At 41.6% G+C, this 26376-nt stretch overlaps 1 protein-coding gene across 3 annotated transcripts; it reads left to right on the top strand.

Moving 5' to 3' along the window:
- Positions 1–397: 397 nt before the first annotated feature.
- Positions 398–25916, top strand: mmp23bb (matrix metallopeptidase 23bb). 3 transcript variants are annotated; one of them, XM_068042751.1, is made up of 9 exons: positions 398–484; positions 668–858; positions 6126–6268; positions 7788–7924; positions 12919–13086; positions 14644–14808; positions 15782–15892; positions 21002–21131; positions 22580–25916. In XM_068042751.1, exons 2-9 carry the CDS (start codon positions 709–711, stop codon positions 22791–22793), a joined length of 1218 nt encoding a protein of 405 aa, XP_067898852.1. In that variant the 5' UTR covers positions 398–484; positions 668–708; the 3' UTR covers positions 22794–25916. The 3 variants fall into 3 exon arrangements, with proteins under 3 accessions (XP_067898852.1, XP_067898851.1, XP_067898853.1); XM_068042750.1 differs by lacking the exon at positions 398–484 and having other exon boundaries at positions 491–858; XM_068042752.1 differs by lacking the exon at positions 398–484 and having other exon boundaries at positions 491–858; positions 21002–21126; positions 22580–22757.
- Positions 25917–26376: the final 460 nt, after the last annotated feature.

The following is a 26376-nucleotide window of genomic DNA, read 5'->3' as shown; positions in this document are numbered from 1 at the left end:
GACAGCAGCGGATTCTCTTCTGCTCTTCAAATAGTGCCAGGAGAGGAGAGACCGGACCTCTGCTTAATGTCTCGTCCAAAAAACAGCACCTCCAACAGTGCAGGGTTCCCCAAGTGCTACACCGGACTGTCAGTTTAGATTATGTGCTCAAGTCTCGAGAGTGGGGCTTGAATCCACCACCTTTTGACTCTTAAGTTAAAAATACTACACACTCAGCCACAGCTGACAATCACTGAATTGCTAGAGTAATAAATATAATTACAGAATTAACACCAGTGACAATCTCGGAATCTAACATAAAGTCAAATTTGACCCATTCAGTCAAGTCTTTCTAACATAAATCGCAGACAACCACTGCTGTGTCCTTTCACAGACAGGAATATACCACGAGGAGCAACAATTACCGTATAAAATATGGAGACAGAAGTGCTGTGCTGGCAGGCGTCTTCCCCCAGTTTCTTACAGCTGGTTTCAATCTGGGGAGGTGAGACTGAGAGGGAGTCTGCCTTTGAGGGCCATTATCCACTCCTGATATATTTGTGAATGTTGGCCCTTTGTAACAAAACTCAAAATAGAAATGTGCACGAACTTGTCCCTAACTCACTAGGGACCGAATTGAGTATTGTCTGCGCAACTTACGAAACGTTTATCTGTGTGTTTATTTCAGTCACTTTCCAGCTGTTTGGTGAGCTTTTTTAAAAAAACGAAATGTGCAGGAAATCTTTGGGAACGAGTTATTGGTGCAAAGGGTCTAATTTTGAAATATTTTCTTGGAGCTTCCCTTTGTTCCTGTTGCTCTGGATGCTCTCGCTGTTCCTCATTCCCGCTGAAGCTTTTCCAACGTGGAAGATTGAGCTGGTAAGGAATTTTACAAACGTTTATAAATGTGATTCTTTAGTCGCCCAGACAAATAAACAATCGATCAATTCTGAGCAAGAAACATGTTTTATTGAGAGAAAACTGCCACGTCGAGATTAAGGAATTGAACAAATTATTTTTAGAGACCGTAGAGTTAGTTTGATTAGATTTCTGTCTTTATATGAAAAGTTGCTAAGATCTCGGCGATAGCTGCGAATGAGTAACTCTGTCCCGACTTCCAACTGAATCACAGAATTGTTACAGCGCAGGAGGCCATTCGGCCCACCGTGTCGGCACTGGCTCTCCCAATAAGCAATTCACCTCGTGCCTTCTCCTGCCTTCTCCCCCTAACCCTGCACATTCTTCCTTTTCATAAAACAGTCTAATTCCCTTTTGAATGCTTCAATTGAACCTGCCTCCACCACATTCTGGGGCTGTGCATTCCAGACCTTTACCACTTGCCTGCCTGGAAAAGTTTTTTCCTCATGTTGCTTTTGCTTCTCTTACCAAATACTTTAAATCTGTGCTCTCTCGTTCTCCATCCTTTCACAAGTGAGATAGTTTCTCTCTATCTACTCTGTCCAGACCCCTCATGATTTTGAATACCTCTAGCAAATCACTGCTCAGCCTTCTCTTCAAGGAAAACAGTCCCAACTTCTCCAATCTATCTTCATAACTGAAATTCCTAATCCCTGGACTCATTCTCGTGAATCTTTTCTGCTTCCAAACTCCTGTTTATTCAGATACCAAATAGGGAACAATTTCTGAGATGTTTAGATTCTGGCTCCGATTGTGCCCACAATAAATCTCCCTCCTTTCCTATGTTTACGTCATTTCTCTCCATGGTTTCCACCCATCTTCCACTGACCGGTGTCGTCAATCCTTAAGGATTGCCCTGGAATTAAAAGTTAATCTGGACACTGCTGTGAGCAAAATCCAGGAGAAAAAATGTAAGGCATTAAGTTGTTTTTAACTATCACACTTTTGTTCTAATTGGCGATTGAAAGAAAAGCTTGCATGTATACAGAGTTTTTCACAACCATTGGACATCTCTGCTCGACAGGCAATGAAGTACTTTTGAACTGTAGTCACTGTTGTAATGTAGAAAACACAGTAGCCAATTAGCACACAGCAAGATGCCAAAACAACAATGTGATAATAATTAGGATCATCTGTTTTTTTGTGATGTTGATTGAAGGATAAATATTGGCTAGGACGCTAGGGATCATTCTCCTGTTCTTTTTTGAAATAGTGCCATGGGATCTTTTACATCCACCCAAACAGGCAGATAAGGCCTCGGTTTAATATTTCATCGGAAAGAAGGCACCTCCAACAGAGCAGTATTCTCTCAGTATGGCACTGGAGATTTTTGTGCTCAAGCCCTGGAGTGGGACTTGAATCCAGAACCTTGTGATTCAGAAATTGGGGACGGGTAGTGAAGTGTCTGTTCACTTTCAAATTGGCTGGGATAGGCAAGGCACCATGAGAATGGGCATAAAAGCAAAATACTACGGATGCTGGAAATACTCATGTCTGGCAGCATCTGTGTAGAGAGAAATGGACTTGACGTTTCAGGTCTGTGACACAGACCTGAAAAATGAGTGGGCATGTTGGCGACCAATGGCAGGAGTGTGGGGACAGGGTGGTGGGGGGTAGAAGATCATGTGATGAAACCTCCAGGAATATGTCCAGCCAGAGTTGGCAACCCTACCACCTAAAGCATTGTGAGACCTTCGTTAACCCCCCACAGTGTTTCCACCCCAATATTTTAATGAAGGGTTTCACATGCACAGGGAGGTCCCACATTGTCGGCTTAGGATTCAATATTCTGAATACTTTTATTATTAAACTTCAGTGGTTGCACAAAACTAATGTTGGCAGGTCAGTCGTTAGTAAATTGTCGAGGTGTATAATTGCTCATCTGCTAGTGCCTGTTTTTGCTTCCTGCCATTTCACCCTTTGTTTGAATGCTGGAAACCTGAAGTTATTAATCAGAAATGCATGGATAGGAAGGGAAGTCCATCATCCAAGAACCATTTCACATTGAGACCCTTCAGTGGCGTCTGGTTATGGGGATATCTGTGATAACAGTTTTGGTGTCATTACTTAAGAAAGGATGTACTTGCATTGGAAGCAGTTCAGAGAAGGTTCACTCGACTGATTCCTGGGATGAGAGGGTTATCTTATGAGGACAGTTGAGTCTGTATTCATTGGAGTTTAGAAGAATGACAGGTGATCTTATTGAAACATATAAGATCCTGAGGGGACTTGACAGGGTGGATGTTGAAAGGATGCTCCCCTTGTGGGAGAGACTAAAACTAAGGGTCATATTTTTAAAAATAAAAGGTCTCCCATTTAAGGCAAAGATGAGGAGAAATTTTTTTGAGGGTCGTGAGTCTGTGGAATTCTGTTCTTTGGAGAGCAGTGGAGGCAGGGTCATTGAACTTTTTAAGGCAGAGGTAGACAGATCCTTGACAAACAAGGGAATCATATGGTATTGGGGGTAGGCAGGAAAGTGGAGTTGAGTCCACAAACAGATCAGCCATGATCTTATAGAATGGTGGAGCAGGCTTGAGGGGCCGAATAACCTATTCATGCTCCTAGTTCATATATATGTAACAACGTTCGTGTGACATTTCTTTATCTATTGTTATACAGCATTTATTTGAAATGGGTTGATGTGTCCACTAAAATAATATGGTGTTATGAAAAAGATTGAACGTTTAGTTGCTAATATCACCCATAGTAACTCCCAGGCTACTAGGTGCAGCCTGGTCCTTTGTAAGTCTGTTCCTTGAAGACTCCAACACTTTCCTGACCACCTCCCATCTTCTACCCTCAACTTGGAGCTCATCCAAAGTTCTGCTGCCCATATCCTAACTTGCATCAAGTCCCATCCACCCATCACCCCTCACTGACTTAATTTGGTTCCGAGTCTGGCAATGCCTTGATTTTAACATTCTCATTCTTGTTTTCAAATCTCTCAATGGATTTGCCCCTCCCTATCTTTGTAAACTCCTCCAGCCCTACAACCCTCCGAGATCTCTGCACACCTCGATTTCTGATATCTTGCTCCCATTTCAATCACTCCACCATTGACAGCCATGCCTTCAGCTGCCTGGGCCTTAAGCTCTGGAATTCCTTCCCTAAACCCCACACACCTCCTTTTAAAAATACGCCTTAAAACCTGCATCTTTGGCCAGGCTTTTTGCCATCTGTCCTAATATCTTGTTAATTGGCTGTATCAAATTTTGTTTGTTCATGTGAAGCATCTTGAGATGTTTTATTATGTAAAAGGCACAAGTTAAATACAAGTTGTTGAGGTTGTTCAACTACCCGCTTTTTTGTCCAATCACAATGCTGTCTGGCTGTAAGGCCACTGACGCAAACTGCGTGTGCATTTTAGCTTTTTGGAGGGGAAGGTAGGGCAGAATCAGGAGAAGAGTAACAATATGGAACTGAGTCAAAATCAGGTGTGGCGGTCACACCAAAAGTTGTTGGAATGTAAGAACAAAGTGCGGGGCTTGTTGAATTAATCCACAGCACCAGGGCTGCATTTATCCAACGTCTCCTGCCTTTCTCTCTGTCATCTCCTAGAACAGGGGTTGGCAACCTGTGGCTCTTTATCATTTAATTTGTGGCTCCTAACCTTTTCCATTTGGATCACGTCATCAGGAAAAAAGCCAGGAAAAAGTCCAGAAAATAAGAGCCGTGTATTTATTGTGGGGTTAAAAGACTAATCATTCTGCTGCACTTTGCGGTTTCAAATGATTTTAATGAAAAACACCATGATCTAAATAAACCTGTTTGAGTGATGTGGCTACATCACGGTTATTGTCTCTAATATACCCAAGACGATAATGTGTTCTGAATGTGCTATCAGCTATTTTTATTATGAGGATCAATAGCTGAAAAAATTGTATGACTTCCACACATCAAGTTCGTTTTAAAGATGACTTACAAAATTATAGTTAAATTTCCATTTATCACAAGATCTGTTATAAAAACAGACAAAAAGCATTCTTTCAGTTTTATGTGTCAATCTTTTTAAGTGGGAATGTGCTGTTTTTTCCAATTTAATATGGCTAACCATTTTTACACTGTTCAAAAATGTTTTATGCATCATGCAAATTGCATAAAAACTGAACATGCATATACTGGAGATGTAAAGATGAAAAAGTGAAAAAAGATGCAAGAAAATCAAAATGCGATTGATTCTATTTTTTCTATTGTGCATTCAATACATGTATTTTCTATATGCAAATTACACATTCTACCAGAGACACTTGGCAATTTGCAATGTATTTGGTTTAGAAATGCTGAATTTTCGTCTCAGCTCCCAATAGTCTTTTTGGGGGGCATTTTTTTGTTTTTTAAAAAGGCTCTTCAGTTTTTTTTAAAAAAAAAGAGTTGCTGACCCCTGTTCTAGAAGAAAGTTCTTTGTGCATAGAAGAGTAGAACCAGAGAATACGACCTACACCTGAAGCAGGGTAAGTTCAAAACCAACTTGGAATGTACTGCTTGAGTGTATGGTGGAATCCAATTCATAAGTAACTTTGGGAAGGAAATTGGATAAATACTTGGAGAGAAATTTACTGGGCTATGGGGAAAGAACAGGGGAGTGGATCTGATTGGATAGGTCTATCAAAGAGTTGGCCTAGGGACGATGGGCTGAATGGCCGCCTCCTGTGCTGAGAGAATTTTATATCTAGAGTGGTTGGAATGTGGAACTTGCCATCATATGTTAATTATGTATCAATTGATTAATTACACCAAGGTGAAGGGTATTAATTGGGGTATTAGTTGCGCACTTTATAAGGAGACACTTACTGAGAATGGTGGAGGTTTTGAGCATGCAGATATTTGTTGTAATCCTTCTAACTCTGTACAATAAATGTGAAGCTGAGTAGAGAGAGGCTCCAGTATCATCCTTCCACAACAAGCTTTCTAGAATTTAACACCCTATAGAGTAGGTGAGGTGAGTAGTGTAGATGCATTTAAGGGGAATTTAGATCAACATGTGAGGGAGAAAGGAGTAGAAGGCTATGCTGATAATGAGATGAAGAGGGGTGGATGGAGGCTCATGTGGAACATAAACACTGCAATGAGCCTATTGGGCAGAATGACCTGTTGCTGAGCTGTAAATTCTGTAATTCTATGCTAAATTTTCCATTTTTCTTTTCTCTTAGGGGTGTGCCAATTCCTCAGGCCATTTCTTCAGCTTGTTTAATTTGCTGTTCACCTAAACCTTTCTTTCCTTTTTCCAGAAAGAGGGCAGAGCTGCCTTACGAAAGTCGTACCAGATTCCTACCTCACCCGAAGAGCTGCCCAACACGTTTCCGCGACGCCAGAAGCGTTACGCCATTAACCCCTTGCTGCACAAATGGGACCACTTCAACGTCACCTACAAGTGAGTGAACACAAGACAGTAGCCAGATCTTGCAAAGATACGGAAATTTATTCCTGTCAGTTTAGATTAGTGCCTGAATGCTTGAGGAAAAATCAAACATTAAGCAAATGAACATTGATGTTGCATCAATACAGTCCTTCTGAAATTCTGTTTATTAATAGCTTCAAGTCACTCCAGTACAGTATCCAACAGTACTATACCTGTTATATGGTGACAGATTTGTCCCCACTAGTACTGTACTCCAGTGTTGCAGCTGAAATAATTCTCTCCAGATGCAACCCCAGTTTGGAAGGACACAATCTATAACTGTTCTGGAGGTTTCTTCAGTTTGTGGATATGTTTGTGTTGATTATCAGGTTGTGCTCTACTTGAGCTGCCTCACCTGCTGCTGTGCATACTAGGATTGTGTGATATAATGTCTTTTAAAATGGATGTATGGAAAATCCTAGGCAACAAGCTCCTGATTTTCATGTGCACAGACATGAGCACCACTCCTGAAATTTCTGACTGTGTATATCAAGCGTGCAATACTCCCCATTGTGAGTCAGGGCTGGCATCTCTAGTTGGACATATTCATTGAGGCTTCATCTTATGGCCTCCTGCCTCTGGCCAATCAAACAGCCTTTTTTCCCCCATCTCCAATACTTTTATAGTTAAAATAAAAGTGCTTCAAGTAAATGGGGGAGAAAAAAAAAACACACTATTGACTTTTTTTTTCTTTTGATATGTGTGTCTATTTGTATTGCAGCAATGTCCAAGAGATTAATCTTTAATCCAGAAGGTTCCTGTCCTTAGAGAAGAGAAGATCAAAAGGACATTTGGCTGAGGTGTTCAAAATCATGAGAGGTCTGGACAGAGCAGATAGGGAGAAACTGTTGAGAATCAGTGGACACAGATTTGAAGTGATTGGTAAAAGAACTAGAGGCAACATGGGGAAAAAACTTTTCATGGAGTGACTGGTTAGGATCTGGAGTGCACTGCCTGGGAATGTGGTGGAGGCAGATCCAATCGTGGCTGTCAAAAGGGATTTGGATAAGCACCAGAAGGGGGGAGGGGAAATGGCAGGGCTCCAGGGAAAGGGCAGGAGCGTGGGATGAGTTGCATTTCTCTTGCATAAAGCTGGCATGGGCTTGATTGGCTGAATGGCCTTTTTCTGTGCTGTAATTATTCTAATTCTGGAAGACTCCAGGACAATTTTGGAGGGTTGGCAACCCTGTTGATTTAACATTTTGATAATTGACTTTTTAATTTGAACATTTCTCACAGATTTTACTGAAATCCCAAACAGCACTGAAAAGATGGTAGTTTTTCTCCCAGAAAGATAAATGTAAGTGAGTTTTCTTTGACTGGAAAAAGTCAATAGAATTGAAAATCAGGAGTGATGTACAACAGGCAGCTCATCCAATATCGTACACTATTGCCCCATGTCAACATTACCCCCAGTGAGAGATGAACAGTGTAGACCAATGGGTTAGAGAGGGAATGTCTTCCACAACCTGAAACTCTTGTTTCCCCACAGGATTGTGCAGTTTCCAAGCACTCTGAATAAAGATGACACCAGGAAGGCCATTGCAATAGCTTTTGTAATGTGGAGTGATGTGTCACCTCTGACCTTCACCGAGGTCCCACTACAGAAGGATGCAGATATCAAAATCGGTGGGCACTGAACTCTACGGAAATACATCCCATTTCTTTTTATCCAAGACCATTTCTCTTTGTGTTGACTTTGCAATGTGATCTAGTTCTGCAGGATTATACACCAGTGTTTATAATGTATTCTCCTATCTGGCATGAGTGTTGAAGTGGAATTAGCACTCCTGAAGACAAATGATTCAGAAGAACATGGGTTCACATCCCACCCACTGCAGTGTAATTCCAAACTGTAAATAAAGAGCTGTTGGATTGTTGTGAAAACCCAATTGTTCCCAAATTCCCTTTAGGGAACAGAACCTGCTGTCCTTACCCAGTCTGATCCATCTGTATCTCCAATTCCGCACCAATGTGAATGACGACTCTTATCTGGTCCAGCTAGGCATTGGTTCAAGAAGAATGCCCACCACCTTCTCAGGGCAACTAGGAATGGGCAATAATTGGCCTTGCCAGTGATGCCCAGGAACTGAGAACAGATAATAAAAATATGTTATAATAAAAGCAAAATACTGCAGATGCTGGAAATCTGAAATAAAAACAAGAAATGCTGGAACCACTCAGCAGGTCTGGCAGCATCTGTGAAAAGAGAAGCAGAGTTAACGTTTCGGGTCAGTGACTCTTTATTTAATATATTATATTAAATAAAAATATGTTGCTCAGATAGCAAAGTAACCCTTGAGGTTGAATCAAGTTCCTATATTCTAATATCTACATTTGATTTGCATCAAATGTACAGCACAGAAATGGCCATTCAGCTCAACTGGTCTATGCTCCATATGAACCACCTCCTACATTTTGGAATATTGGGGTAAATTTGCTGCTCATGTTCTTCAGAGAGGGAGAGCCCACACATTTCACACTTTTACATTTTTCTGAAATTTTAGCCTCAAGCAGAATACACTGCCATTAAATTTCCTGTGTGAATGGATCCTAAATGTAATAAGTTCCCAGTCAGGCTAGAGATCAGGAAAGCACACAATGTGGTGGGAATGTAGAACCTGCTCCCTCTTTGAGAAAGGATCTTGCTTAACTCCTTTTCATGAGATGGAAGTGCATGAAAGCTGGAGAAGTATCTGCTTAATAACTGGATAGAAGGTGATGGAGATGGTAGAAGTCAATGAATCACAATGGTTCCTTGGCTGTTAAACTATGGGAAGGTGCCTTTACCAGAGGTGGAATATGGAGCACCCAATGACATGGCATGAATCCAGCACGGACAACTTCAGTTAGTGTTTGTTTGGAATTTATATCTCCGATCAGAAACTTGCCTGTTTTTAAATCAAAAAAAAATCCCACAATTTTTCTCCCCTTCCCTCCTCTTGGCAGCAATGATTCCTTCTTTGGCTCCACCTTATGGCAGTAACCCCACTGGTACCCTACCCCTATTGTTGAGGATTCTTTTCCTGCATTTGAGAATGTGTGTTGGCAGGATGTTTGACCATGTGGATATCATTGTTGGCAAGGTGTTTGATTATATGGGGCATCACAACCAAGAACACACAAATTAGGAGCAGGAGTAGACTATATGGCCCATTGAGCCCGCTCCACCATTCAAAATGATCATGGCTGAGCTTAGGATTCAGCTCCACTTTTCTGCCTGCTCACCATATCCCTTGATCCCCTGAGAGACTAAAGATCTGTCCATCCCAGCCTTAAATGTATTTAACGATGGAGCATCCACAACCCTCTGGAGTAAAGAATTCCAAAGATTCACAGCCCTTTGAGTGAAGTAATTTCTCCTCATCTCAGTCCTAAATGATCAGCCCCTTATCCTGAGACTGTGTCCTGTGTTTTAGATTCCCCGACCAGCAGAAATAATCTGTGTCTACCCTGTCCAGCCCCTTTAGAATCTTATATGTTTCAATGAGATCACCTCTCATTCTTCTAAACTCCAGAGAATATAGGCCCAATTTACTCAACCTCTCATCATAGGACAACCCTGTCATGCCAGGGATCAATCTAGTGAACCTTCGTTGTACCACCTCCAATGCAAGTATATTCTTTCTTAAATGTGGAGACCAAAACTGCAACAGTATTCCAGATGTGGTCTCACCAAAACCCTGTACAACTGTAGCAGTGCTTCCTTAATCCTGTACTCCAATCCCTTTGCAATAAAGGACAACATTTGCTGCCTTAATTGCTTGCTGTACCTGCATATTAATTTTCTGCATTCCTTGTACCAGCACACCCAAGACTCTTTGAATGTCGAAGCTTACAAGTTTCACACTTTAAAAAAAATAATTCTGCTTTTCTATTCTTATAGAATAGAAACAGTGGCACCAAAGTGCATAACTTCACACTTCCCTACATTATACGCCATCTGCTATCTTGTTGCCCACTCACTTAACCTGTCTATATCTCTTTGCAGCCTCTCTGTGCCCTCCCCATAGCTTACCTTTCCACCTACCTTTGCATCATCAGCAAACTTAGATACATTACTTTCTGTCTCTTCATCTAAGTCATTAATATCGATTGTAAATAGCTGAGGCCCCAGCACTGATCCTTGTGGCACTCCACTATTTACTGCCAGCCAACTTGAAAATGCCCCATATATGCCCACTTGTTGCTTCCTGTTTGTTAACCAATCCTCTATCCATAATATATTGCCCCCAACTCCATGAACCCTTATCTTGCCAATTAACCTTTTTCTGTGGCGTATTATCGAATGTCTTTTTGAAATCCAGGTATACTACATCTACTGGTTCCCCTTTATCAACCAAAGCCAATCACAACCAAACCCAATCCTGTGCTTACCTGGTGTTCACACATGCATACTTCCAGCAAGGTTGGGGCAGAGGACAATGAATAACGATAAGGAGCAGGAAATTGCAAGATATCAATGCCATTCAGCCCATCTGAGCACATCCACTCCTTTAAAACCTGCAGTTTCTATATCCCATCACAGCATCTACCTGTTTCATGGATGATCCCAAATTAGCTGTTGAGGTTGGAGGCTCAATTAAAAATTTTAAAACTGGAATTAATAACATTTGTTGGGCAAATTAAATATTGGCAAGACTGACATAATTGTTTGAGCCTAGGATTCTACCCTGAGGAACTCCTGCAGCAATGTCCTGGGCTGAGATGATTGGCCTCCAACAACCATGAGCATTTTCCTTTTTTTTAAAATTCTTTCATGGGATGTGGGCATTGCTGGCATTTGTTGCCCATCCCTAATTGCCCTTGATGCCTGCTGGGCCTTTTCAGAGGGCAGTTAAGAGTCAATCACATTGCTCTGGGTCTGATGTCACATGTAGGCCAGACCAGGTAAGGACAGCAGACTTTCTTCCCTAAAGGGCATTTGTGAAACAGATGAGTTTTTATGACAATTGGTGATTAGTTTCATGGCGCCACTATTGGGACTAGCTTTTAATTCTAGATTTTTATTAGTTCATTGATTTTGATGTGATTTGAACCTGCCTCCCAAGGACATTACCTCAGGCCTCTGGATTCATAGTCTAATGACATTACCACTACACCACTGTCTCCCCATACCTTGCTAGGTATGACTCCAACCAGTGGAGAGTTTTTCCCTTGATTACCATTGACTTCAATTTGGCTAGGGCTCCTTGATGCCACACTTGATCAAATGCTGCCTTGATGTCAAGGGTAATCACTCTCGCCTCCTCACTTGAGTTCAGCTCTTTTGTCCATGTTTGGACTAAGGCTGTAATGAGGTCAGGAGCCATGTGGTCCTGGTGGAACCCAAACTGAGCGTCACTGAGCAGGTTATTGCTAAGCAAGTGCCGCTTGATAGCACTGTTGACGACACCTTCCATCTCTTTGCTGATGATCGAGAGTAGACTGATGGGGCAGTAATTGGCTGGATTGGATTTTTCCTGCTTTTTGTAGGTAGGACGTAGCTGGGCAATTTTCCACATTGCTGGGTAGATGCCAGTTTTGTAGCTGTACTGGAACAGCTTGGCTAGGGGCGCAGCTAGATCTGGAGCACAAGTCTTCAGTACTACAGTCGGAATGTTGTCAGGACCCATAGCCTTTGCAGTATAAAGTGCCTTCAGCCGTTTATTAATCTCACGTGGAGTGAATCGGATGGGCTGAAGATTGGCATCTGTGATGCTGGGGACCTCAGGAGGAGGCCGAGATGGATCATCCACTTGGGATTATTGGCTGCAAATGCTTCAGCATTTTATTTTGCACTGATGTGCTGGGCTCCCCCATCATCTAAGGAAGGGTATACTTGCAATGGACGCATTACAGCAAAGGTTCTCTAGATTAGTTCTTGGGCTGAGAAGGTTGTTCCATGATGACAGGTTGAGTAAATTGGGCCTATACTCTCTGAGGTTTGGAAGAGAGGTGATCTCATTGAACCATACAAGATTCTGAAGGGACGTGATAGGGTAGACACTGAGAACGAATCTAGAACACAGTGGCATAGCCTCAGAATAAGGGATTGATCATTTAGGACTGAGATGAGGAGAAATGTCTTCACGCAGAGGGTTGTGAATCTTTGGAATTGTTTACTCCAGAGGGTTGTGGATGCTCCATCATTGAGTATATTCAAGACTGAGCTTGCTAGATTTTTGAGATTTCAGCGAATCGAGGGATATGAGCAGGAAAGTGGAGTTGAGGTAGAAAATCAGCCACAATTGTATTGAAGGGTGGAGCAGGCCTAAGGGGCTGAATGGTCTAATCCTGCCCCTGTTTTTTGTGTTCTCATCCTACATGGCTGCAGGGGTTGGTGGGAGGTAGGAGGCAGGGTTAGGGTTAACCCTAACCCTAACGTGTTGTGGGAAGAATTCCTTAGCCATGGTTGCCTGGCCATTATGAGATGTGGGGCCGGTTTGATGGACCATCTGATCTTTTCCTGCCCGTCATTTCCGTATGTTCATATGTAAAGCTGTTTCGCTCCCAAATGTTCATTACACTTCAGGTGTCCTCGGCAAATATTATAACATGGCAAGAAATACTCTCCTCCAAATCATTCATGGAAAACATGACCTTCAAGGTTTTAATTAAAACGGAATTTAAATACATTTCAGGATTCTACACTTTCAATCACACTGACTGCTGGTTTGCCCCACTTCATCCCTGCTTTGATGGACTCAATGGCGAGCTGGCTCATGCTTTCCTCCCACCACTTGGCGAGATTCACTTTGACAACCATGAGTTCTGGATTCTGGGGAAGTCTCGGTTCAGCTGGAAACAAGGTATTGATGCTAAATGGAAGACCGGTGTTTAGCACACTTGCATCTGAGTTCTGGGTTTCAGTCTTGCTGCATAAACTTGAGCACATTATCCCAGTTGAAACTCTCTGCAGTACTGAGGGAGTGCGGTGCTGTCGGAGGGTGCCGGTTTTTGGATGAGATGCTAACCTATGGCCCCGACTGCCCCCTCGGGTGGGTGTAAAAGATCTCATGCCATTAAATCAAAGTAGAACAGAGGCGTTCTCCTGATGTCCTGGCAAAAGACTTCCCTCAACCAGCATCACTAAAAAACAGATTATTTGGGTCATTATCACATTGCAGTTTGTGGAAGCTTGCTGTGCGGAAATTGGCTGCTGCTAGGTTTCAAAGATGCTTCATTAGCTGTTGCTATAGAAATACAAGTTCTTTTTTTCTCTCAAGGTTCTAAGTAACTACATCCTTTTGTAGCAGGAGGAAATAATGAGAATTATGAGAACAGCTGTTTGTTTTGCCCCGGTAACATTCCCTTCATGTTTAGTTTGTTCCAGTATCAGTTGCTGTTTTCCTGGCAGGGATAGTGCAGTCAGGAGACTAGGCTAGAAGGAGATGGTCCCTCAGGAGGCACAGCACCAGATGGGACAAGAGGCATTGGGAAGGATAAGGAAGCTTAGCATGAGGAAGCAATCAATGGGATTCTGAAAGCTGTGGGTAAATTTACCAAAGTCAGAGCAGACAGGAATAGCTGTTCCTTTATAGTATTTAATAGGATTGTACAATGTTCCAACAACAGAAACACTTATAACAATTTGCACTGTAACGTCAGGCCCTCGATAGAAAGTCATTAAAACTAGAGCTAGGCTGTTCAGGGGTGATATCAGGAAGCAGTTCTTCACACAAAAGGTAGTGAAAATCTGGAACTCTCTCCTCCAAAAAGCTGGTGAGGTTGGGGTTAATTGAAGATTTATATATTTTAATTTCATAAAGGATATTAAGGGATATGGAACCAAATCCCTGCTGTTGTGAAAATGATGGAGCAGAATTTTAAAGTGGAAAAATATTACTTCACACAACGAAATCCAATCTGACATTGTGAAACAATCAGTCCCCTCTGGGATTGAACCACCTTGCCTCTTAGTGAATGTGGCTTCCGATGGGCAAGCTTGGTGGAATTCTTAAGGTAGCTCAGCAACATCTCAAGATAACCAAATGTACAGATGCAGGCAGGTTGTTTCCCTTCCTTGATTGGAATTTGGACTTTGGTTTAATATCTCAATTGAAAGACAGCACCTTTGACAGTGCAGCACTCCTTCAGTACTACACTGGGAGTGCCAATCTAAATATTTACTCATATTTCGAGTGGAACTTGAACCCTTGACCTTTGGATTTGGAGGAGAGAGTGGTACCACTGAGCCATGGCTGACACTAGAAGTTGGGTTAGTGGGGTTGATCTATCAAGAAGTGATCAACCTGTTGGGTCTAAACAGGTTCTCCTGCTCTTAAGAGATCTTCAGTGCTTCACGGTTAATCCTGATCCCCTCCCTCCTGCTCTGTCTGAGTAGTTTTGCTCTTCTCTGTTGACAGGTGTTTGGCTAAATGACTTGGTGCAGGTTGCAGCTCATGAGATTGGACACGCTTTGGGACTTATGCACTCCCGCAATGAGAGTGCGCTGATGCACCCCAATGCAACTTTTACAGGGCAGAGGAGGATCACACAGGATGACACCTGGGGAATCCAGAGACTCTACGGTATGATTGAGTTGTTACAATCTGGAATGCGCTGCCTGAAAGGGAAGACAATTCAATTGTAACTTTCAATAGAGAATTGGATAAATAGTTGAAAGGGAGAAATTTGCAGTGATGGGGATAGAACAATGGGGGAGTGGGAACTAACTGATAGCTCTTTGAAAGAGCTAGCACAGACACAATGGACCAAATGGCTGCCTTCTGTGCTGTACGATTCTGTCTTCACAGGGCCAAATAATCGTACTGTTCATGAAACAAGTAACCAGAAAATGCAGCTTCTCATCCTGGAAAGTGTTCAAGAATAATATTGTAATTTTGGAACATCTGGAATAGTGCACATTCTTATTGCAGTAGCTGTCACTCAACCTGTACGGTTTGTTGAAAATTACGGATGTGCCTCGTTCCATTTGATAAGTTCGATGAATTTATAGCTGTTTGTTCTGTATATGATGTTGTCGATGTTACAAAAATGCCAGGATAGTGAATGTTCATTAAATTTTGGTATTTATTTCCAATGTTTTCATAGAATTGTACAGTGGAAAAGGATGCCATTTGGCCCAACATGTCTGTGCTGGCTCCCTCAAGGCTATCCAATTAGTCACTTTTCCCCACACCATTTCAAATTTTTCTCAATTTTTTTTTGAAAAAGTGGAAAAATAACAATTGCATATCCTGCTTAGATTGCTGTTTTTCTGTTGTCGGCGTCGTCATCTCCTGAAGGTGCGACTCCTTCCTGTGCCATGGCTTCACAGCCAATGACCTTGCCTAGGTCACTATTCTCCATTTCTGTGCCCACCACAGGGGGAATTCACATCCTAGCCAACATTCATGCACCCTCTCAGCATCGATGCACACCCACTTTGAACAGGGCTGCGAGATAGTGATTCAGAGCAGTAACCCTGGATGATTTTCCACTGTCTGACCTGATGTGTCAATTGCAATATGCCATCCTCCAATAATGTCCTTTCTCCTTCAGGCTGCATTGATAAGAAGAGGCTGTGCAATCCCTGGGCTCGTGTTGGATTCTGCGAGAAGCGACGCTCTTTCATGAAAAAGCATTGTCCTGAAGTGTGCGATCTGTGCTTTGGTGAGTTTCAATGCAGCTCGATATCTGTAACGATAGTGATGTTTCCATCAGAGCAACCACTGCAGAATCTGGGTTTCTTGTTTTGAGTAACCTTGATGCCCATGTCACTATGGGTGGCACACTGGTCCCTGCCATAGTTGGAGGAAGGGTGAGAGATGTGGTGGAGACCAGGTACCTATGATGACTGTGGCAGACCCAGCCCTAACAGCAGTTTGAGTTGGGCTGATGAGCTGTGTCCTTTTTATCAGGTGTTTTTCACTTCAGAATATAGGAACAGGAGGAGGCCATTCAGCCCCGTAAACCTGTTCCATAAATTTAATTATATCATGGCTGATTCGTATCTTAACTCCATGTACTCAACTTAAGGTCATAAGAACTAGGAGCAGGAGTAGGCAATTCAGCCCCTCAAGCCTGCTCCGCCATTCAATACAATCAGCAACACTTCCCTACTTTTATATTCCATTCCTTTAGCAATAAATGCCGAAATTCCATTTACCTTCCTTATTACCAGCTGTACCTGCATACTAGCTTTCTGCGATTCATGCACGAGGACACCCAGATCCCTCTGCACCAACGCATTCTGAAGTTTCTCTCCATTTAGATAATAATTTACCTTTCTAGCCTTCCGACCAAAGTGGATAACCTCACACTTATCCACGTTAAACTCCATCTGCCAAATTTTGGCCCATTCACCTAATCTATCCATATCCGTTTGTAAATTTCTTACTTCGTTATTGCAACTTACTATCCTACCTATTTTAGTGTCATCTGCAAATTTGGCTAGAGTACCTTCTAACCCTGCATCCAAGTAATTTAACATACATTGTAAATAGTTGGGGCCCAAGGACCGAACTCTATGGCACCCCACAATCGTTACATCTTGCCAACCAGAAAAAGACCCATTCATCCCGACTCTCTGTTTTCTGTTGGTTAGCCAACCCTCTATCCAAGCTAATAAATTGCCCCAACCCCATGTGATCTTACCTTGTGTATTAACCTTTTGTGCAGCACCTTATAAAATGCCTTCTGGAAGTCCAGATATACTACATCTACAGGATCCCCATTATCCACTTTGCTTGTTACAGCTTTGAAGAACTCTAGCAAATTAGTCAAACACAATTTACCCTTCATAAAACCATGGTGACTCTGATAGATTGCGTTTTGACTTTCTAAATGTCCTGTTATTACTTCCTAATCATGGATTCTAACAATTTCCCAATGACAAATGTTAAACTAACTGGTCTGTAGTTTCCTACTTTCTGCCTCCCTCCCTTTTTGAATAAGGGTACTATATTAGCTTTTTTCCAACCACTGGAACCTTTCCCGCATCCAGGGAATTTTGGAATATTATGACCAATGGATCCACTATCTCGGCTGCCACTTCCTTTAAGACCTAGGATGTAGGCCATCAGGCCCTGGGGACTTGTCTGCCTTCAATCCCAATAGTTTGCTCAGTACATTTTTCCTAGTGATGATGATTTTTCTAAGTTCCTCTCTTTCTATGAATTCTGCATTTCCTGTTACTATTGGGATGGTACTAGTGTCCTCCACCGTGAAAACTCAGGCAAAATACAGATTAAGTGTCTCCGCCATTTCTGTGTTCCCCTCTATTAACTCCCCAGTCTCCTCCTCCAAAGGACCAACATTCACTTTAGCTACTCTCTTACCTTTTATATGCTTATAGAAGCTTTTGCTATCCGTTTTTATAGTTTGCGCTAATTTTCTTTCATAATTAAGGGTGGCACAGTGGTTAGCACCACAGCCTCACAGCTCCAGGGACCCGGGTTCAATTCTGGGTACTGCCTGTGCGGTGTTTGCAAGTTCTCCCTGTGACTGCGTGGGTTTTCGCCGGGTGCTCTGCTTTCCTCCCACCGCCAAAGACTTGCAGGTGATAGGTAAATTGCCCATTGTAAATTGCCCCAAGTGGTGGTAGGGAATATGGGATTACTGCAGGGTTAGTATAAATGGGTGGTTTTTGGTCGGCACAGACTCCGTGGGTCGAAGGGCCTGTTTCAATGTTGTATCTCTAAATAAAATAAATAAATAAATTTACCTTTGCTCTTTTTATTACTTTTTTAGTAACCCTTTGTTGATCTTTAAAAGTTTCCCAATCTTCCAGCCTGCCACTGGCCTTTGCAATATGATATGCCTTAGTTTTTGTCTTTGTTATCCTTAACTTCCTTGCTTAGCCATGATGTTTTTTCCCCTCTTAGAATCTTTCTTCCTCTCTGGAATATATTTTAGTTGGGAGGAATTGAATATCTCCTTAAACATCTGCCACTGCTCATCAACTGTCTTACCTTTTAGTCTTCCTGCCCAGTCCACTAGGGCCAAATCTGTTCTCATGCCTCTGTAATTACCTTCCTTTAACTCCAGAACGCTAGTGTGGGACTCCAGTTTCTCGCCCTCAAACTGAATTTGAAATTCTAGCATGCTATGATCACTCTTCCCTAGAGGATCCTTAACTATGAGATCATTAATTAATCCCACCTCATTACACAATACCAAACCTAGAATAGCCTGCTCCCTGGTTGGTTCCACAACATATTGCTCCAAAAAACAATCTCTAGTACCTTCAATGAACTCTCCCTCGAGGATACCCTTGCCAATTTGATTAATCCAGTCTATATGCATATTAAAATCACCCATGATTATTGCAGTACCTTTCTTACAGGCCCCTAGTATTTCCTGGTTTATACTGTGCCCCAGTGCAGAACTACTGATTGGGGACCTATAGATTACTCCCACCAGGGACTTCTTTCCCTTGCTATTTCTTATTTCTACCCAGATTTTTAAAGTCTCAAAAACCTCTCCAAACAAAAATTTATCAATCTCTGTTTTGAATTTTTAAAGAGCTTTTTGGGTGAGAGTTTTCCAGATTTCCAGTACTCTTTGTGTGAAGAGGTGCTTCCTGATATCACTCCTGAACAGCCTAGCCCTAATTTTAAGTTTATGCCCCCTTGTTCTGGACTCCCCAACCAAACCAAATAGGGCAGAAAGAGAGAAACTATCAAAATCCTTTAATCATTTCAAACTCCTTGTTATGACTGGGTGAGGAAGGGGTCTTGGGCTCCCCTCTCTCCCTTCTCTGGTTTGGACATAATGGGGTTTATCTTTTTAAACAGTGATTTTAGCTTACCATCTCAGTGAGCCCCTGTTCCTTGAATATAATTACAAATAAACCAGTCAGACAGGTTTTCTTGAGTTTAAACAAGAAAGATGTAAGTTTATTAACCTTATCACTCTAAACCAATTTAAAATTACTAAAATACATGACACATACACGCTCACATGCATACGAGAAGCACACACACATAAATAGATACAGAGGGGAAGAAAGAGTTGGGAGGTTAAGTAAAGTTGGTAATAAATGGAATGCAAATACTTGGTTGTAATGTCCTTAATTGAAGTTAAAGTCTTGGAATCCTCACTGGGGGCCATGTGCACAATTTCAGGTTTGCTTCTGTGGTTCCAGAAAGCCGAAGGAAGGTTTCAACTGTTTTCTTGGTGGTTGTCTGTAAAGTTCTGTAGTCTTGAGGCTTAGAAGCTGTCAATGTGGTTTCCCTGGGACTTTACTGGAGAGAGAGAGAGATCCTTTCTCTTGAAGTTCAATTGCAGTCTCTTTTTGCTTTCTCAGGCACACTACAAAAACCTTAATGTTACACAAGCAGGTGTGTCATGTGACCATTTCCTTGTTTGAAACAGCAGTTCTTGGAGGATTGTTTGAATTTGAGCCTTTCAGACATGGTGGGGGGGGGGGGGGGGGTGGTGGAGGGGGAGGGCGGCGGCAGCGGGTGGTTTGGCTCTTACAAAGTCAAAGGGGTGTCGACGTCTTTTGATTATTACTATTGACAAAACCAATCTCGCTAAAGGAATCAGGGAACACCTGTATTGTTCCAGCTCGACTGGGTAATTTCCTTCTGTCTCTCAGCCAGCCTTTGTCTTCTCAAAATGCAAATGCACTTGGCTATTTTTTAACTGTTCAGTTCTGCTTTTTAGAAGTTATTTGCAATGTCCAGTAAAAGTTTCAAGCAGTGTTCCATATGATAAAATTAATATTTCCATTTGGCCATGTGTGATTTCCGTCACAACCTCAATCAGATCACCCCTTAACCTTCTATACTCAAGGGAACACGAGCCTGTTCTATGCAACCAGTCTTCATTATTTAACATCATTTTGGTGAATCTGTGCTGCACTCGCTCCAAGGACAATTTCTCCTTCCTAAGGTGTGGTGCCCAGAATTGAACGCTGTTTAACCAGCCCTTTATATAACTGATGCATAACTTTCACCTTCTTGTATTCCAGCCTCCTTCAGATAGTTCATTTAGTCTTATCTTTTGTATCTATTCACTAGCTTTTAGTCATTTCTCTGCTTGAATTCCTAAATCTCTCAGCTCCTAGCTGCTTGTCATTTAGAAAATACACTGATCGTTTTTCTTTTATGTTACACATATTCCTGTAGGTTTCATCCTATGATCTGCCACCTCCAACTGTCCTGCTAGCATTGCTCCCGTCACGGGTTGCCCAACACTGCCATCTCGCGGTGCACCAATGTCAAGAAGTCAGGAGTCATCCAATCAAACAACCTTTATCCTAGTCTCCAATATTTTCATAACTAATAAAATAAAAAGTGTTCAAAGAAAATGAAAAAAAAAAGAAACATAAACAAAACTATGATCTTTCTCCCGAATGTTGCTTGCAGTTGAGTCCTGGAGATCAATCTTCCATTCCTGGAGACTCTGGGACAATCCTGGATGATTGACAGTCCCACCAGGGCCGGCTGGAGGCCAAGTTCACCTTGTCTCTTGCACCCCACCTCTGGCTACATCCCCTCTGACATGGAGATCAGTAGAAGTCAGAATTGCCAAAGCATTAAAGTCATGAGAAAACAGAAGACTTTCATTTTAAACTAAAACAAATAGGTTTCATTAAAATAACCACTAAAGGAAAGTGATGGTCAATTGCCGAAATTCATTGTTTGGGGTAGGGATCCTCCATTAGACTTGATAATCACAATTCTATTTACAAATAAAATGGAAAATAGAACCAACTTGTGCTGGTGAAGTATGCAGTTTTGACTCTAACAGTCTTTCCTCGTTTCCATTCAGAACCACCAGATACAGAAATTACAACCACTGCTCTACCTCAGAATATCAAAATGAAATATGTGTCCAAAGGTCGTATCGTGACCTTCCGATGTGGAAAGACTCTTTCACATGCAACTCCTCTTAATGTCAGGTGAATTTCTTTGAATCAATACCATGTAATCACCTATTAATGCTGTAGAACTCTGGTGTATTCCTGTCCCATTATTCAAAGAATAGCGGGGAATTCTCCATGCCCTGATGAGCACTCCTCTCTCTCTCTCTTTCTCTCCACCAATGGTAGTACAACAACAGCAACAAAGTCGCTGGTTAGGCCAGCATTTATTGCCCATCCCTAATTGCCCACTGAAGGCATTTAACTCAACCACATTGCTGTGGGTCTGGAGTCACAAGTAGGCCAGACCAGGTAAGGACAGCAGATTTCCTTCCCTAAAGAACATCAGTGAACCAGATGGGTTTTTAACCACAATCAACAATTGTTTAATGATCACCATCAGACTAACTTTTAATTCCAGATTTATGAATTGGATTAAAATTTTACCATCTTCCATGATGGGATTTGAACCCATGTCCCCAGATCATTAGCCTAGGCATCTGGATTACTGTGACTAGTGATCAAGTGGGTTTATTTGGAGGCTTTAATGCAGTCTAGTGTAGTATGAGGTCTTCTTGGGTGAGATGTTACATGCAGTTTCCGGCAGTAAAATTGTGGTTCGTGGGTCTTGCTCTTGCCTTGGAGTCAAAAGGTTGTGGCTTGGAATCCCAGAGCACGTATTCTAGGCTGACATCCTAGTGCAATACTGAGGGAATGCTACACTTTGGGAGGTGCAGTCTTTTGGATGAGATGTTGAACCAGAGCCACATCTGCCTTCTCAGATGGACATAAAAGGTCCAATGACATGATTTTGAAGAAGATCAGTGTCCTGTGAAATATTTATTCATCAATGAACATTGCTAAAACCGAATATCTGGTCATTATCAGACTGCCATTTGCGGGATCTTGCTGTGCACAAATTGGCTGCCACATTTCCTACATTACAACAGTGATTACACTGAAAAAGTAGTTCATTGGTTGTAAAAGGCTTTGGGATGTCCTGAGGTCATGGAAGGTACTAAATAAATGCAAGTCTTCCATTCTTTCTAAAACCCAACTTCAGCAGGGATGCAAAGCAGGCAAAGCAGATCAGTCAGCTGTCCTACACGTGGCATGATTTTCCTTTCCATTAATTTCCACCATGTGGGGTGTACAATGGGCAGGCAATTTGCTATTGCCCATTTTGTTCCCCTGTCAAATTTGCATTTCAGTCCCTCTGTCCTGTAGTTCATATGGATATGGAGCATCCTGTGGTATTGTTCTACTTGTGTTCTAGCCATGATGCCTTACTACAACCAACAATACCAAAAAAAACCAGATTAACTAGCCATTCATCTCATTACTGTTTGTGGGATCTTGTGTATAAAGTAGTGCTGTGTTTAGTACTTGATTTTACCTACAATTTCTTTTGTATGCTAGGGTGCTATATAAGTGCACACTCTTCCTCTTCCTGCTACAATGATTAACATTTGGCTTCTTTCTTTCAGTTGGTACAAAGACGGGGAATTGTTGGCCAATTCAGTGCCTGGATATTTCATTGTGAAAGATCAGGACCTCAGTATTGTAGCAAATGAGTATAACGAGGGTCTATACACATGCCAAATCCAACGGAGGACTTTGACAATTCAAGCCAATTCTTGGTGGATCAGGGTCAAGAAAGACAATGATGTTGATGAGCCACAAGGTGTCAACTCACATTGAGGGTGAGAGTGGCAGCACAAAAAGATATGAAATCAATTCAAACCATTCTAACACATGTAAACATCACGACAGAGGACAATGACTTGGTTATGACCAATGGACAGTCAATTACCAAAATCACTGATTCCCAACCAGATGGTCGTGAGTTTGGGTCAAGATGCTATCTGAAATTGTAAATTAATCAGCCCCAAATCAATTTTCTGAGGTTGTTAGCGAGCACCTCACCTAAGCAAAACATTTCCATTTGGGAAGGAAAAAAAAAAAATGCTGCCCATCTTGCTCTGGGGGTATATGTATCACGAGTGGGTGTTCACAATGCAGAATCAGCCAATGTTTATGAAGATTTGTGTGGCTTGACTGCACTTCCCTCCTCTTGGAAACTGAGAGAAGGAAAATAAAAGTTGGGCAGTTTCTGTTAAACAGGAATATAAAATAAGGGAATTTGCCATGTTTAAAAACTTTATTACACAACAGTGAGAGTTGGTCTCTCATTAAAAATGAAGCAAATAGCCAATTGCCAAACTCAGAGGCTGAGAAAGCAATAATAAAGTGGATGGGAGGATTGCAGGATGGACCCTGCCCAATTTTCTGCTCATTTAGATGAATGAATGGAAAATTGAGTACGGGTCCATTATAGATGCCTGCTTTTAATTCTACACTTTATCTCCAAGTGCACAATATACGGCAAGAAATCTGACCCATGTGTTCAGTTACAAGTTTGAAGTGGAAGGACAGTTACAACACCTTTCGCTCATTTCTCTTGTCGGTTGTGCCAGTATTTAAACTCATGGGGTTTTCTGCAAACAGCGCTATGACATGGGTGTGATCGCTGGTGTAACTGTGCCAATTCATTAATGTTCTCTCCGTAAACATTGACTTACACTGAAGCAATAAAATCATTGGTTAAAAACACAGAAAATGCTGGAAATCACCAAAAGGTTTGGATAATGAGGACTCTTCAGCTCACTGATCTCATTATTCCAGAATACCAGCCCTATTACAACAACCTATAGCTCCACAGGTGAGTGTTGTGGAAAGAAAGGGATTGAAGTTTAATCTCTTACTCTAGAGGCAGCACCTCCAATAGTTCTTCAACACTACATTGGCATATCAGCCTGGATTATGTGTTTGGGTCTCCGGACTGAGACTTGATCACACAGCTTTCTGACTTGGTGACAAACGTCCTATCACTGAGCTACAGCTGTAGTTAATGGAAATTTGTCCTGGAGCAGGATTTATGGATTTGTGATTTTTTTTTCTCCCTCTCTCAATACCTTTTGCTAGCAATGGTCTAGTTATTGATACTCACTCACTCCCTGAAGACACTACAATCTAGCAGAGTTGCCCAATATGTTATCTTCTCGGTACACGTGGCTAATTGTATTTCTGATTAATAAATACAAAGATTAACACACACTGTTTAGGGCTGTGATTTAAAGATTAAATATTTGCAGTGTACGCATGTGAACTTAAACTTCTTTTTGCACTTGTTGGTAAAATGGTGCGATGGAAAGCTGAGTTTTTTGATTGAGTTGGTTACTGAATAGGGGCAAATGTTAAGTAAACATACATATGGAGAGGTCTATTTACCTGTACCGTGAGAGTGTGTGTATGGTTACTGAAATAAGTACATGCAGCTAAAACAGTATTGCCATGTGGTTAGTGATTTTATTTTTTGCTCAATAATGCTAAAATCAACAATATAAATATAAAACAAGTTAATGTCACCATCTTAGACACAAAGCCAAGTTGAATTAATTGGCTGTAAGTTATCTACATGAGATGACAGTCTTGCCTTGGATCTGGGGTGATACAGAGTAGGGATAAAGTGTTTCCCATGAAGAAGTAAGGGAAAAGAGGGCAATTGACAGTCTGTAGGTGAAAAGGCAAAGATCTGGGCATCGATCACTGACCTACTCTATAATGCAGTGGTGCATACCTTAGGGATTAAGGACATTGCTTCAGGAAAGAAGCACAGTGGCGCAGTGGTTAGCACCACAGCCTCACAGCTCCAGCGACCCGGGTTCAATTCTGGGTACTGCCTGTGTGGAGTTTGCAAGTTCTCCCTGTGTCTGCGTGGGTTTCCTCCGGGTGCTCCGGTTTCCTCCCACATGCCAAAGACTTGCAGGTTTTTCGGTTAATTGGCCATTATAAATTGCCCCTAGTGTAGGTAGGTGGTAGGGAAATATAGAGACAGGTAGGGATGTGGTAGGAATGTAGGATTAGTATAAATGGGTGGTTGATGGTCGGCACCGACTCGGTGGGCCGAAGGGCCTGTTTCAGTGCTGTATCTCTAAACTAAAGACGGAATGAGTTGTTATTCCAAGTAAGCTATTGAGAAGTAATTAAGTGGAATATATATATTTCTTTGTTCTCAGAATATTAACAAGTTGTTACTTTGCTAACTTAATATATAAATAACACACAAGAAAAAAACAAGGCCCATGCAGTTCGCCCTCTACCATCCTGGTAGTCACAATGATAATTGAGTTGTTGGCTAATCATAACAATCGATCTCTATCAATTAGACTACAACAGATCCAAACATGCATCTTGTTTCTAAAACAGACTTCCATTTATATAGCACCTTTGCACATCTCTCCGAGATGTCCCATCACAGGCAATAAATTATTTTGAAGAGTGTTATGCAGGCAAACATGACAGTCATTTTATGCGCTGCAATATCTTACAGATAAAATCAATGAAAGATCAGTGACCATGCTTTATGGTGGTGTTGGCTGAGGGAGGCCAGGGCATTCCTTGTCTTTGTATAGTGCCCTGGAATCTTTAACATCCTCCTGAATCACTAGAACTGACAAACATGGCCTTGGTTTAACATCTCATTCGAAGTATCCAAGGGAAAAGGAAAGTTCATTATACTGTCAGTCAGTAAGTTATTTTTGTGACATTGACAGTCTGAAACCATTGGAGACATCATTTAATTATCGTGCAAGATGATGAAGTCTTGAGGCACTAAATATTTATTAGTTATGTACTTCAGTGTCAATAATTATAGTAAATATGCATATTTCTAATTGAATGCTCTGCAGAGTGGATGAAATGAGAAAAAGTAAAATATTTGGACCTCTGCCACCTCATCAATAAAGAGTGACACTTTTGATCTCTCCCTAAGGATATCTCAGCTGTCTAATTCATTTATTCATATCTTTTGTTGATAATTAAACATTCTACTTATTAAAGCCACTTTAAACTTCATTGTCTGTCTTGCAAACATCTTCTCTGTCGTTGGGCAATGGACAACTTGACAATTAAGAGACAAGCCCCAAGCTGATTGGCCAATGGGTCACCATTTTAATTTTGACGCGATGTATTCAGATTTGGAAACGCAACTTTGAGGTATTTATTTTTAAATGTAAAGTAGATCAGATAATTCTGTGCAAACCTGTAAGCAACTTCAATGGACTTGTGGAAATGTAGATTTCCATTGACCATAGTTAAGTTGAACTGCATCAGTTATTAATACTTAATAATAATTAAAGTAGGATACACCTATATATGTGCAAGAACTGTAGAGTGATGACACTGGGGGGCTTTAATTACCCAAATATTGGTTGAGATAATG

The sequence above is a fragment of the Heterodontus francisci genome, chromosome 11, assembly GCF_036365525.1.
Source record: "Heterodontus francisci isolate sHetFra1 chromosome 11, sHetFra1.hap1, whole genome shotgun sequence".
NCBI classification, from domain to species: Eukaryota; Metazoa; Chordata; class Chondrichthyes; order Heterodontiformes; family Heterodontidae; genus Heterodontus; species Heterodontus francisci.
Note: the sequence above shows the minus strand (reverse complement) of the source record. Positions and strands in the feature narration are given on the sequence as shown.